General features: G+C 36.2%; 1 protein-coding gene across 5 annotated transcripts in view; it reads left to right on the forward strand.

Annotated features, from left to right (window-relative positions):
* The window catches only part of CEP350 (centrosomal protein 350), a 156,343-nt gene that overhangs the window by 31,751 nt on the left and 110,181 nt on the right, over positions 1 to 14,411 (forward strand). For all 5 annotated transcript variants that reach the window (XM_045452555.1, XM_045452558.1, XM_045452557.1 and 2 more), the window contains exons 6-8: positions 1,465 to 2,078; positions 8,061 to 8,174; positions 11,840 to 11,953. In XM_045452555.1, coding sequence (XP_045308511.1) covers positions 1,465 to 2,078; positions 8,061 to 8,174; positions 11,840 to 11,953 — 842 coding nt within the window. The remainder of the gene's footprint in view (positions 1 to 1,464; positions 2,079 to 8,060; positions 8,175 to 11,839; positions 11,954 to 14,411) is intronic.

A 14,411-nucleotide genomic window follows, 5' to 3' on the forward strand; every position in this document is an offset into this window, starting at 1 on the left:
GGTGGGGAGGGAAGATCAACTGTCCTTCCATTTTTAAGATTGTGACATGATATGCAAACTACCGTTTTATGCTTTCTTTTATTCTTTACATTTGCTAATTTTATACCTAAATCCTTCTAACTATGAATTGTTCTGGTCTGGTAAAGGTAGTGCAAATAACTGAATTTAGTCTTGATCTCTAGTGGAAGCTACATGAGTCATTTCTCAGTCTCCATCTTGTTTAATAATCAACCACTCAAAACGGGGTCTGATGTTTTTTGGGTCATGGATTCCAGTGAGAATTTGATGAAAGCTGCAGACTGCTGTCTCCTTAAAAAAATGCATATACTCATAGACTGACAATAGATATAATTACCATATTATACTGTAACAGAGTTATGGCTTTAAGAATTTTTGCGATATTTAGAGTTTTGTGCCTTTCCACGAAACATCTAGATCCGTGCTGTATAATAGAACCAGTAATGTGAGCCATACGTACAATTTAAACAGTTTTACTAGTCACATACACAGACACATGAAGATGTTTTACATTCTTTTTCTGTTGTCATCCTGAGTCTTTAGAATCTGGTATGTAATTTACATTGTAGCACATCTCCCATTGGGGCTAACCATATTTCAAGGGCTCAGTAGCTACATGTGGCTAATGTCTACTCTTTGAGACATTGCAGATCCAAATTTTATAATTTTGTTGGCTATTTTTTCATAAATCATGTGCTGTTGTTACTGCTGAGGCTTGTCTTCATTAACTTCGCTTTTAATAAACTACTTCTGTTCCTAAAATATAACTTATTAGCATGATGTATAAAATAAAAATGATCTCTGGAGGAAGACTTTTGTTAATGTTTTTATGAATAAAGAATATGGACTTTGTGATATGTACTTTGGCTATGCCTAGTTGTCTTTGCTTACTCCACAATTTCCAGATGTGCTATACAGAGTTTGAAGCTACCAAAAAAAGTGATCTATGGTTTAGAGAGGTTTAACTTTACTTAACTACATTTATTTGGAGGAAAATATTTATTATAACTCCACTTTATTTGTACTTCCCATCTATTTGTTAATTTGGTACATTATTTAGAAGTTACAAACACAGAATTTGAGAACTTTTTTCCCATACTTAAGATTTCATAGAGGAGTAAAATGCATATTTTGGTAATAGGTATCAAGTGAATTTCTAAAGTCAGATTGTAATCCTATTTTCTGGAGTTCTTAAGGAAATCTCTCCATGTTTTGCATATTTCTTATTTTACATATGCACATTATGATTTAGATTATTTGCTATCTAACTTGATAGAGGGGGCACGGAGCATTGAATCTTAATGTTAGTGATGAGCATTTTGTTTTTTAACCTACTGGAATTTCTAGATTTTTAAAAAATCTCTAATATTAGAATTCTTTCAGTTTGACTGGTTTCAGTTTGTTTTTTATGCTCTTTATTTAAAGCTTATTATTTTTTAATAATAGGGAAATCCATGGCACACCTTCCAATATAAGTCCTAGCCATCTAGAGTCAAAGCATGTATATTGTGTGGATGTTAATGAAGAAAAGCCTGAGAGTGGGAACCGGATGATCTGCAATCGAGAAGAACGGAACATACATTGCTGTGATTTTGAGAGCTCCCAATCATCTGTCATCAATGATACAGTGGTTAGGTTTTTAAATGATCGACCAGCAATTGATGCGTTGCAAAATTCTGAATGTTTGATTAAGATGGCAGGTCCTGTGAGAACTGAGGAAGAAAAGCCTAGTAGAGCAAAAGGAAATGAGAAGGCTTCTGTAAGTAACATGGGCCATGATGTTGATCCAAAAGTGTTACGGATAACGGACTCTTCTCCGTCCTCTACGAGTACTTGTAATTCCCAAAGATTAGATATTTTAAAGCAGCGACAACATGATGTCAAACTGGAAAAACTCAAGGAGCGAATTAGGAAACAGTGGGAACACTCAGAAGAAACAAATGGCCGGGGCCAGAATCTGGGTCATATTGACCATCCAGTAATGGTTGTTAATGTTGATAACTCAGTGACAGCAAAAGTCAGGAAAGTGGCAACAGCACCACCTGCTCCAACTTATAAAGGTTTGTAGTCAGTCTTTGTATCTTTCTCTCTTCCTATCTTCTTGTCCCCCTTTCTCCCTAGGGTGCATTTGAATAGAGAAGGTCATCTTTAGAACAGGGTGTGATTCTCAAATCAAATGCTTAGGAAATTAATTCAAGGTGCAGGTTAAAAATACAGATTCCTGGATGCTACACTGGATCTAAATCAGAATTTCTTGGTATAGAGTCCAGAATTAGATTTTTTAACAAGTCCCTCAGGAGATGAAGAACCCCATCTGAATAGTTAATAAATTGAACAAAAGAGAAAATACGAATTCGTGTCGTTTTTAGAGAACTGCCAGAATTTTACTCTTATTCCACCATTGTATTTGGATTGTTATTAGGAATTCTTTCAAAAGTAAATATTTAAGGGGCGCCTGGGTGGCGCAGTCGGTTAAGCGTCCGACTTCAGCCAGGTCACGATCTCGCGGTCCGTGAGTTCGAGCCCCGCGTCGGGCTCTGGGCTGATGGCTCAGAGCCTGGAGCCTGTTTCCGATTCTGTGTCTCCCTCTCTCTCTGCCCCTCCCCCGTTCATGCTCTGTCTCTCTCTGTCCCAAAAGTAAATAAACGTTGAAAAAAAAAAAAAAAAAAAAGTAAATATTTAAAATTATAATTGAGTTAATTCCAGTTATAGTTGGTTACAGAATATTTTGGCACTGATATTTTGATCCTGTTATTTGAAGCTCTAAGTTTTGACAGTAAGGGATTCCCCCCCCCCATGTTTGAGAAAACAAATATTTAAATCAGATTTATACCAACATAGATAGATTTTCATTGAGAAAATCCTTTTCTTTTTTTTTTTTTTTTTATTTTATTTATTTATTTTTTTTTTATTTTTTTTTTATAATATATGAAATTTATTGTCCAAATTGGTTTCCATAAAACACCCAGTGCTCATCCCAAAAGGTGCCCTCCTCAATACCCATCACCCACCCTCTCCTCCCTCCCACCCCCCATCAACCCTCAGTTTGTTCTCAGTTTTTAACAGTCTCTTATGCTTTGGCTCTCTCCCACTCTAACCTCTTTTTTTTTTTTTTTTTTTTTTTTTTTTTCCTTGAGAAAATCCTTTTCTAAGAGAATCTCTGCTTTGTAGCCAACTCAAGTTTTTATATATGGTGGTTTTAAGGAGATTGTATTTTTATGTTCCTGAACTTATTTTCACAGTTATTCATGTAAAGTTTTTAATTAAAGAGTTGATTCATTGATCAGATCAGTCTGAGTTAGATTTTTGTCATTAAAACTTCTGCTACCATAGCCTTTCTTTTGTCAAAGTTCAGTTTTTCTAGATAAGTGTATGAAGATCAAAAGTTGTCAAGATTCATTTTTTCTGTTAATTTTAAGTTATTAACAAACTAGGACAGTTTTTGCTATAGTTAATTTTGTTTTGTATTTGTCCACCAAGTCTAACTTTTCCCTGACCAGCTTTGCAGTTTTTTTGTAGTCCTAAGGTCTTCTTCTCCAGAATGAATTTTATATGTGCGGTTAGAGCAATTATCGGTTTTATTATTTTTTTATTTTTTTAGTGTTTATTATTTATTTTTGAGAGAAAGAGAGAATGAGAGACAGAGAGCAGGTGGGGATGGGCAGAGAGAGAGGGAGACACAGAATCCGAAGCAGGCTCTGAGCTGTCAGCACAGAGTCCGTCGCGGGGCTTGAACCCACGAACTGTGAGATCACGACCTGAGCCTAAGTCGGACACTCAACCAACTGAGTCATCTAGGTGCCCCAGAGCAATTATCAGTTTTATTTTGTGTTGCTTATTATATTTTGATAATGATAATTAATTGTGAATTAGATAAAAGGTGGATAATTTGCATTTTATCCTTGCTAATTTGTGATAAACTTGTGAGCCGTTCCCTTTAGAATACTGAAAACTTGTTTTGTTATTCAGGATTGGTCTACTGTATTATTAATTAAATTATTTCATATCCTTCTAGTCATTTGTGTACAATGTAGTAATTGTCCACACTGTTGACAGAGCAAATGGCAAATGTTCTTATTGGTTGTGAGATAGTGATTATCCAAAACTTTTGCTATATTAATGTCAGATCCATTAAATAAAGATTGTACATTTAAGGTGTGTTTATTGTAGAAATCAAAGTTCTGAAATTCCAAAAGTTATTCCAGTAAGGCAAAGTTAAGATGATCAACCTAAATCCATATTTTATTTAATAATTTACAAAAATCTAAAAATTAAAAATAGGACGGAACAAAACAAACACAACCCGAATGAACCTGAGTGAAAATCTTAAAATCTTAACTTCCTCTGCGTTGGTGATTGGATTTCGCACTTACCTTTTATTTAATGATTTTTTAACCTGTTAGTTTTCATATTAAAATGTTTTATAGGGACACCTGGGTGGCTGAGTCAGTTAAGCATCTGACTCTTGATCTAGGCTTGAATCTTATCTTGGGGTTGTGGGTTTGAGCCCCACGTTGGGCTCCCTGCTGGGAGTGAAGCCTACTTAAAAAAAATTTATAAATAGAACTTTTGGGGGCTAATTTATGAACTATAGCATACATTTGTGAAATTATAACAGAATATGGTTTCCAACGTCCTGAGCAATGGATTTATTTTTCCCAACACTGAAAAACTATTTTTGTCAACTTTTTGCCAATGTAAATGAAAAGGATCGTAATATACTGTATTCTAAAGTGACATTTTACTTTCATTTGTTCAAATATGTAATAAATTCACTTGGTTCACAATTCAAAAGATGAAAAGGATGTACCAGGAAAATCTCTTGTTCTGCAGCTCCCTGGTCCCCTTTCAGGTTATTACTTGTGTTAACAGTTCGTATATTCTTCCAGAGATAATTTTTGTGTACACAAATAGTGTGTGTTTAATTATTTTCTTTCTCTTTTTATGCAGTTGTTAGTATACTAAACCCATTCTAAACCTTGGTTTTCCATTTATGTTTTTTATGTTATTTATTCATTCATTCTCTCATTTATTTAAAGTTTATATACTTATTTTGAGAGAGATACACAAAGTGAGTGGAGGAGGGGCAGAGAGCGAGAGAGGAGAGAGAGTATCCCAATCAGGCTCCACACTGTCAGTGCAGAGCCTGATGGCGGGGCTCAAACTCAAAAACTGTGAGGTTATGACCTGAGCTGAAATCAAGAGTCGGACACTTAAATGACTGAGCCACCCAGGTGCCCCTGTTTTTTTTTTTTTTTTTTTTTTTTTTTAATTTAAAGACATGAAAAGTGTTCTATGATTCTGCTTTAAAATTTCAATTTAAAAGTAGTGAGCACAAACAGTGTTTATGTGATTTTTGTCTTATACTTAGTTGTTTGCATACATTTTTCTCCCTGGTGTAAATGCCCATGAAGTTTAAGACCTTATATTGATCATCCTTATTTTATTTCAGAGCCTAGTACACTGTCTTAAGCATAAGTGCACAGTAGCTTTTTTATTCTAGTCAATAAATTCAACTAGTAACGAAAAAAGGGAACAAAGAATAGAAATACAGTAGTCCCCCCTATCCTCAGGCGATACGTTCCAAGCCTCCCAGTGGATGTCTCAAACTGTATAGTGCCAAACCCTATAAATATTATTTTTTCCCTATACATACATACATACCTATGATAAAGTTTAATTTATAAATCAGATACAGTAACATATTAACGAAAATAACTAGAACAATTATAACAGTACACTGTAATAAAAGTTAAGCGAATGTGGTCTCTCAAAATCTTTAAATTTTTTTTAAGTTTTCCTTTAAGTTTAAAAAAAATTTTTGTTTAAGTTAATTTACTTACTGTAAGCTAGGGAGGGGCAGAGAGAGGGAGAGGGAGAATCCCAAGTAGGCTCCATACTGGCAGTGCAGAGCCCGATGCATGGCTCGAACTCACGAACTGTTAGATCATGACCTGAGACAGGATCTAGAGTCGGACGCTTAACTAACTGAGCCACCCAGACACCCCTCTCAAAATCTTATTGTACTGTCCTCACTCACCCTTCTTCTTGTGATGCTGTGAGATGATAAAATCCCTGTGTGATGAGATGAAATGAATGACATAGGCACTGTGACGTAGCATGAGGCTACTATTGGCCTTCTGATCATCTGATCCTGGGCCATGGTTGACGGTGTGTAATGGAAACTGCAGAAAGTGAAACAGCGGATAAGGGGGGACTACTGTAAAATTGGGGGACAGAAAAGGGAACTGGTGTAGATATTGAAAGCTTCTTAAACTTGACTTATAAATAAAAATGCAGATATAATGAAAGGCTCCCATGGAGATAAATGTTTCCTGAAGAGGAGAGGAGAAAAAATGATGGAGTTGAATGCAGAGAGATGGGGTGGGGATGATGGTGGTGAAAAGTTGAGAGAGCGAGAAATTTGCATGGGATTGCCACACTTTCTTATTACAAACTGTAGCTTGCAATAGCCTGGACACTACGTTTACAAATTTTTTGTTGCATAGGCATAATTGCATGCCCCTTGCCACAAATGTCAGGTGAAATTAAACTTCTGCTCTTGTGCTAAAAGCTGAATAGATTCATTTCTATTAGACATGCAATTAGTTTACCAGTGCATTTTATGTAACACTTCTACAGTGCTTTTATCAGTTTTTTACTCCAGACTGTTCTTTATATTGATTTAATTTTACAAACATTTATTGGGTGCCAATTCTTTGGTAAGTTGAGACCATCTGAAAATAGAAATCTTTATACTACTCCAGTTATCGTCCATATTCATCATTTTTATGATTTTTTAAAATAGCCTTCCAAGATAAATTCGAAGTAGGAAATCAGACTGTTAATCCCTAGGAAATAGCACATGTGTAATGTTTGTTGCAAGACTGAACAAGTATGTTTTAAAGACCTGTTTTCCACACCTTGGGTGCATTTTGCTTGTGTAGATAGCAGCTTGTCGGTTTGTTCAGCCATAGGCAAAATCAGACAGATGGTAGCAATTAATGCCTGTCTTCAAAGGAAGAATTAGTGTTGTCTCTCTCTTACTCCTGAGAAGAGTAGTTCTTTCTCTGAAATCCGTAATTTACAATGGACATCCTTTTATCATTTAATTGAGTGCTTCTCCATTTCTAGTCCTTTTGAAGAAATAGATATTGCTTCATCTCACTGAAGCTTACTTTTTCCCAACAGTATTTGTCAGCACATTATGTGGTAGCTAATTATGCATCCTTCTTTTAAAAGCGTATAAAGCTGCTCACCAGCATTTGTTTTTAGGGAAACACAAATCAAAACCACAGTGAGATACCATTCACAACCACTAGGATGGCTGTAATAAAAAAGACAGAAACAAACAAAAACACAATCACAAGTGCTGGTGAGGCTGTGGAGAAATCGGAACCCTCATGCATTGCTGGTGAGAATGTAAAATGGTAGAGCTCCTTTAGAAAATGGTTTGGCAGTCCTCAGAAGTTAAACATGGAGTTACCATATGACCCAGCAATTCAAACTCCTAGGTATGATACCCAAGGAAATTGAAAACATATGTCCACACAAAAACTTGTACATGAATGTTCATGGCAACATTGTTAATACTAGCCCAAAAGTAGAAACTGTTCAGGTACCTATCAACTGATAAATATATAAATAAATGTTGATATATTCATGCAATGGAATATCATTCAACAATAAAAAAGAAGAAAGCTTTGTTACATGTTACATGGTGACTGAAAACATGTTAATTGAAAGACGCCAAACACAAAAGGTCACACACATATTGTAGGATTCTATTTATATGACACTTCCAGGATGAGCAAATCCATGAAGGTGGAAGGGAGGTTAGTAGTTCCCAGGGAATAGCATGATAGAGGAGTGGCTGCTAATGGGTACAGGAAATTAGTGTTGATAGGTCCATAACTTTGTGAGTATACTGAAAACCATTGAACTGTGTTCTTTAAAACAGTGAATTTTATGGTTATGTTAATTATATCTCAATTTATAAAGCAACTTTGATAAGACTGTTTTGTATTGTTGGTATATATTAGGCTTCAATCCTTCAGAGACCAAGATTCGAACACCTGATGGGAAAGTGTGGCAGGAGGCTGAATTTCAAAACATGAGTCGAGAACTGTATCGAGACTTAGCACTTCACTTTGCAGGTGAGAGTGGAGCGTTCTTAGATTTTGCATGTTTTATCATGTATGCTATCTGACATCATATTTAAACCTAAAATTGTCACCAAAATAAAGGTATTTCCCTTTTTTAACTGCATGGTATACCAAAGTAGTTGTGGTTTCAGTCATAAGGTTCTCTTAGCGTCTAGGCTCTGCTCCAGGATTAAAATTAGCATACATGGCTGATGAGACAGAAACTAGGTTATTTTTAACCTCAGAGACTCTCTGAGTCAGGCCTGTCTGATTTGAAGGAAACATAGCAGAGTCTAGTTGAAGTTTACTTCTACTAGACTGAGATCTTTGAGATGGTCAGTAATTTGGTAGGCAGCAGATAAGATGATACTACCATGAGGGCAAAATGCAGAAAGAAAAATCAACGTTATAGGAACGGAATGCATTTAGAGAATTGGAAATAGGAGGAATTTACGGAAGGTTGAAGAGGGAAATGGGAAGGTGATACTGTAATGTTATGGAATGCTTAGTGCAATTTGGGGTAAGGTGATGCATTCGTAGTCTTCTGTACTTTTGTTTTACAGTTGTGGAAATGGAGGCTTACTGAGTAATTTCCCCAAGTTTGTATCTATAGATAGAGTAGTTGAGAATGGAAGCCAAAATTCAAAGCCAACTCTGTCTGACTCTACAGCCTGAGATTTTTCTACTAAGCCCCCATAGAGATTTTGCTAATATATTTTGTGGTATTAAGTGTCCAGTCCAGTTTTCCTAGTATTATTCTTGGAACAGTGTATTCAGGTTTTTTTTCTTTTTTTCCTGAGATGGAAAAGGAGTATAATGTAATCGTTAAGAGTAAAGATTTTGGAATTAGCTTACAAGGGTTCAAATTCTTGCTCTGCCTCTTATTACTTACGTATATACTACCTGTGTTTTTCTCATCTGTAAAAGAGGGATAATAATAATATACCTCTATAGGTCAGTATCTTTACAGACCAGTAGAATGATGTATGTCAATGAATTCTTTAAGAAGTCTGCCTGGGGGTGCCTGGGTAGCTCAGTTGGTTGTTATCCAACTCTTGATTTCAGCTCAAGTCATGTTCTTGTGGTTTTATGACTTTGAGCCCCATGTCAGGCTCTGTGCTGACCACGCGGAGCCTGCTTAGAATTCTCCCTCTCTTTCTGCCCCTACCCTGCTTGTGCTTTCTCTGTCCCTCTCAAAATAAATAAATAAACTTAAAAAAAAAAAAAGGGTCTGTCTGTTGGGGCACCTGGGTGGATCAGTTGTTTGAGCGTCCAGCTTTGGCTCAGGTCGTGATCTCCGCGTTTGTAAGTTCAAGCCCCATGTGGGGCTTGCTGCTGAGAGCACAGAGCCCACTTTGGATCCTCTGTCCTCCTCTCTTTCTGCCCTTCCCTCTGCTCATGCTATCTCTCTCTCTTAAAACTAAACATTAAAAAAAAAAAAGTCTGTCTAGTAAGACTGCCTTCTCTTTCATGGTGGTTGAACTCTTTCCATTAGCTTCTAGCTAGGACTGACCCATCTACTTGTGTTTTAGGTTCCATTTACTCTTGTAAAAGTTTAAAGACATCACTTTGTCCTTATTTCCTTTCTTTGGCATCATCAAATTTTCCCACTCCTCAAGGTCATGCCCATCAACAGACTGTTTGCTAACATGCTGTTATCTCAGCCATCATAAAAGAATGCTGCTTTTGGCTCTACTCTCTTCAGTTATTGCCTTGTTTCTCTCCTATTTGTGGCACAACTTCAGAAAGTTGCCTTATACTCATTGTCTCCGGTTTTTCTCCTCCCTTTCACTCTTGAACCCTTTTCTATTTGGGTTTTGCTCCGCCTTCTCTGTGGACTGCTAATGTCAAGGTCATCAGTGACTTCTACATTGCTAAATCCAGTGTTTGATTCTCAGTTGTCATCTTGATCTCCCTGCGACATTAGACATGATAGATTACTTCTTTCTTGAAACGCTTCACTTGGCATCTAGGGTTCCTTAAGTTTTTGGTTTTCCTTTTGAGTCTAGCTACTCTTTTTCAGATTTTTTTTTTTTTTACCTAATTAACTCCCTGATATCTGAACATAGTCATGCCCTGGGCTCAGTACTTGGGTCTGTCTATCCTTTTTTTTCCCTTTCTTTTCTCTTCTCTTCCTCTCTCTCTCTTTTTTCTTTTTCTTCCCTTACTACTACTGCTACTACTACTGTTTATTTATGTACACTCTAGGCAGGCTCGTCTAGTCTCAGGACTTCAAATATTTTCTGTTGCCGTTGATTCCCAAATTTATGTCTCTGGCCCAGACTTTTCCTCTGCACTCAGACTTGTATCCAACTGCTAACTCTACCTCTCCCTTTGGATATATAATGGATTTCTCAAACTTAATAAATCCAAAATGGAGCTAACTAAATGGGGTCATGATACCCCTTAAACCTACTCCTTTGGTAGTCCCTCTATCTCTGTTAATTCTATTTTTCTACTTCAGGCCCCAGATCTTGAGTCATCCTTGACTCCTCTATTTCTCTCAGACCTTATGTTTCATGTTGTTCAAAATATATCTAAAATATAACCACTTTCTCCACCTCACCACCTTTCTCCAGAGAAAGAGCAGAGCTCTATTTGTATTTTAAAGTTTATATTTCACTACTACCTAGGTCCAAGCCACCATCAGTCTCTTGTGTGGATTATTGCAATAGCCCTCTCATTGGTCTTCCTGCTTCTGCCCTTCTAGTAAGCCCGTTATAATCACAACTGCTAGAGTAAGCTTGTTAAGATTTAGTTTAGATCATATCACTCCTTTGCCCTAAAACTTCCAAAAACCTCTCGATCTCATTCTTAAGTAAAACCTGAAGCTCTTTCAATGACTCGTAAAGCCCCACACAATCTGGCCCTCAGTTATGTCTCTGACCGTGGTTCTCTCTACTCTGTGTTCATTTCACGGACACTGGCCTGCTTGCTGTTTCTCAGGTATGTTCCTACTTTAGGACCTTTCACTCACACTTCCACTCTGTTCAGAGTGCAGAGCTCTATATGTGTTTTCAAGTTTACATTTCTTCAGATCTGTAATTGAGGTTGATTTTCAAGTTTATATGTATAGCTAGTCTATTTCCCCAGATTGGAATTTAAAAAAATTAGTGAGTAGTAATTTATATGTGAAATGACTTGACATATTTCACTAGCATAACCATAAAAGGGTTAATATTTGGGAATATTATTTTATGAAGTTTTATTCTGGAAGTTCATGAATATCTCAGATATGTAGGAATTTTTAAATGAAATAAGAATCTGTGAAAGTACTCACCTGTGAGATTCTATAAATGATCCAACCCTGGCTTGGAAAGCATTACTTTTGTAACTTCTTCCAGTTTGCGAAATTGTGAAAATGAGGAAAATTTTTCGAGGGTTTTCTGGAAAACAACAACAACAGCAAAACAACACAACAACAAAACAAAGCAAAAATGAAAAACAAAAAGTGAAAACTTAGAACTCAAACTGTAGGGGTAGTTAGTGGTAATCTTTAGACCTTTCCATAAGAGGAGTTGGCATTGGTAGCCTATGGGTCACAGAAGTAGCCTCAGCAAAGATTTTTTTCCCCCCTACCTGAATCATGCTTTATGCTGATTTTTCTTACTGGGAAGAGGACGAATGGGTGGGTAGGAATCATTATAATGTTTGCTATAAGTGTTTCTGCTTTTCAGATGATATCTCTATGAAAGAGAAACCTACTGAAAAAAGTAAAGAGAAAAAAGTGGTCAAGCCAGTGCGAAAAGTCCAAAAGGTAACACAGTTATCAAGTCCAGAAGGCAAAACAGGTTGGTTTTCTCAATATCATGCCCATCCCCATTACATAATACTGAAGTGGCATTCTATATGGAAATAAGTGTTGTTGTTTTTTTTTTTTTAAGTTTATTTATTTTGAGAAAGAGAGAAAGAGTGCATGCATGGGGGAGGGACAGAAAGAGAGGGAGAGAATCCCAAGCAGGCTCCACTGTCAGCAGGAGCCTGACATGGGGCTTGAACTCACGAACTGTGAGATTACCTGAGCCAAAATCAAGAGTTGGATGCCTAACCGACTGAGCCACCCAAGTGCGCTGGAAATAAATACTTGTTAACCAGATGTTTTCATTGTTTGGCACATAGAAAAATCCAGTACATTTTATATATCATTATTTTGTATACATGTTTTATTGAGGTATAGTTGATATAGAATAAGCTGTACATATTTAGAATGTTAGTTTGATGAGTTTTCACATATGTATGTACTCATGAAACCTTATGTTCATCATAATAGTAAACACATCTCCCCAGCCCAAATGTTTAATCATTATTTTTAATAGAAATTAACCAGATTACAGGTAATGATTTTTATGTAGTAAACTTTTATATATAAAGGGATTGCCTATGACTGTCACTACATCCCTTCACTTACTCTCAAAAGAGAATAAATGTTGCATGAGAAAAATATAGCAGTCCATGCCAATACTGGTCAGGCCAGACTCTAAATAGATCAGGACTGAGAAAAAGAGAATTCCCTAGTTTTGTAGTTATTAACACTTCAGACCTAGTCTAGGTTGCCTGCATTTATAACCTGTTCTGTTCTGTTATGTCTAGCTTTGTTCTTTTGGTGAGTAAGTTAATTTTAGTGTCCCTTGGTTTCCCCGTATGTAAAATGGGAAAGCAGTAGTATTTTTCTCACAGGGTTGTTGTGAAAACTAAAATAATTAATACCTAAAAGCATTCAGTATGTAGTATTTGGCACATGGTAAGCACTCAAATGTTAGGTATGATTCCATTAATAATAATTATTATTTCTGGTATATTGAAAATGGTTATTTAGCTGTCATGTTTATGTTAGTGAGTAATTTGGCCTGAGAGAGTGGAGGAAGTTGAGAATTTGTCACTTTCAGTTTGGAGACATTCAGAATCAATCATTCATTCATTCATTATGCAGATATTTTTGAGCACTTTATACATGTGACGCCCTGTGCTATACTAAGCTTAGGCAATACAGTGGTAAGCAGGATACACATGGTCCCTACCCTCTTGGAATTTATAATCTGGTCAGGAAAACAGTAGATAGTAGATACATAGTTATAATAGAATGTGACTAATGTATGATAGGGAATTATAGGAACATGGAGCAGGAGTGATGAGGCACTGGTGTTTTTTTTAATATATGTATTTTAAGTTTATTTATTTATTTTAAGAGAGAGAGAGAGTACAAATGGAGGAGGAGCAGGGAGAGAGAGAGAGAGAGAGAGAGAGAGACAGAGAGAATCCCAAGGGGCTCGATGTCACGAACCATGAGATCATGACTTGAGTTGAAATCAAGAGTTGGACGCTCAACCGACTGAGCCACCCAGGTGCCCCAGAGGCACTGGTTTTTAACCAGACACTTGTTTTTCTGATCATAGACTAATCTATGGAATGTGAAGTAACAGATTTTGTGACACCCATTGTTAACCTCTAGATGTCAGAATGACCCTTACTATATACAAATCAAAATTTTATAAGAACGTGAATTATCTGAACACAAACTAAGCTAATTTTTACATTAAAAAATATGTCAAAGTGTTATTTTTTTGTGGTATTATGTAATACTCTTGCCAGGGGCATAGTTTGAAATGAAGCACTGGGACCATTGTAACTTGTAAACACTGATCTTGGATTGTGTTTTTCCAGTTTTGTGGTAGACTAATTCCCATGTATGCACTGTGCAGTGACTGACAGAGAATCATTAAATGTGCTAAAGCTGTGTTAATAGTTTATCAATAACTGAAAGTCCCCTTTTACCACCAGCGACTGCAGTGAGACTATTCTAGAAAGCCAGAATTTAGAAATAACCACACAGCATATTCAGAAGCCAACATTTATAAATAACTACCCAGTATATTCATGGTTGCTTGCTTTTGATTCAGAAATCAAGAGAAGCTGAACTCCAAGAGAAGCCTGTTCTTTCATTTTGCCTAAGAACATAGTTTCTTATAAATAGATTGAACAGTAGACTTAAAGCCTTTTAAATATTTTAGATCGCTTAAGGTTAATAACAAGGTGCAAAAACACTTAAAAAGTAAACACTGATTCATAATTCATGTTTCTTAATACTAGATGTTTTCTTAAAACTGTGGTTTAATTGAAACTTTTAAATTGAAGCCTTTTTAAAAGAACTCTAAATTGGATGTCCTTTATTACAAATGCAATAAAATAGCATTACAGAAAGCTTGAAAAATGAAGAAAACCGAAAACCACTACCCTCACTTAAAGTACTAG

The sequence above is a fragment of the Leopardus geoffroyi genome, chromosome C3 (assembly GCF_018350155.1).
Source record: "Leopardus geoffroyi isolate Oge1 chromosome C3, O.geoffroyi_Oge1_pat1.0, whole genome shotgun sequence".
Lineage (NCBI taxonomy): Eukaryota > Metazoa > Chordata > Mammalia > Carnivora > Felidae > Leopardus > Leopardus geoffroyi.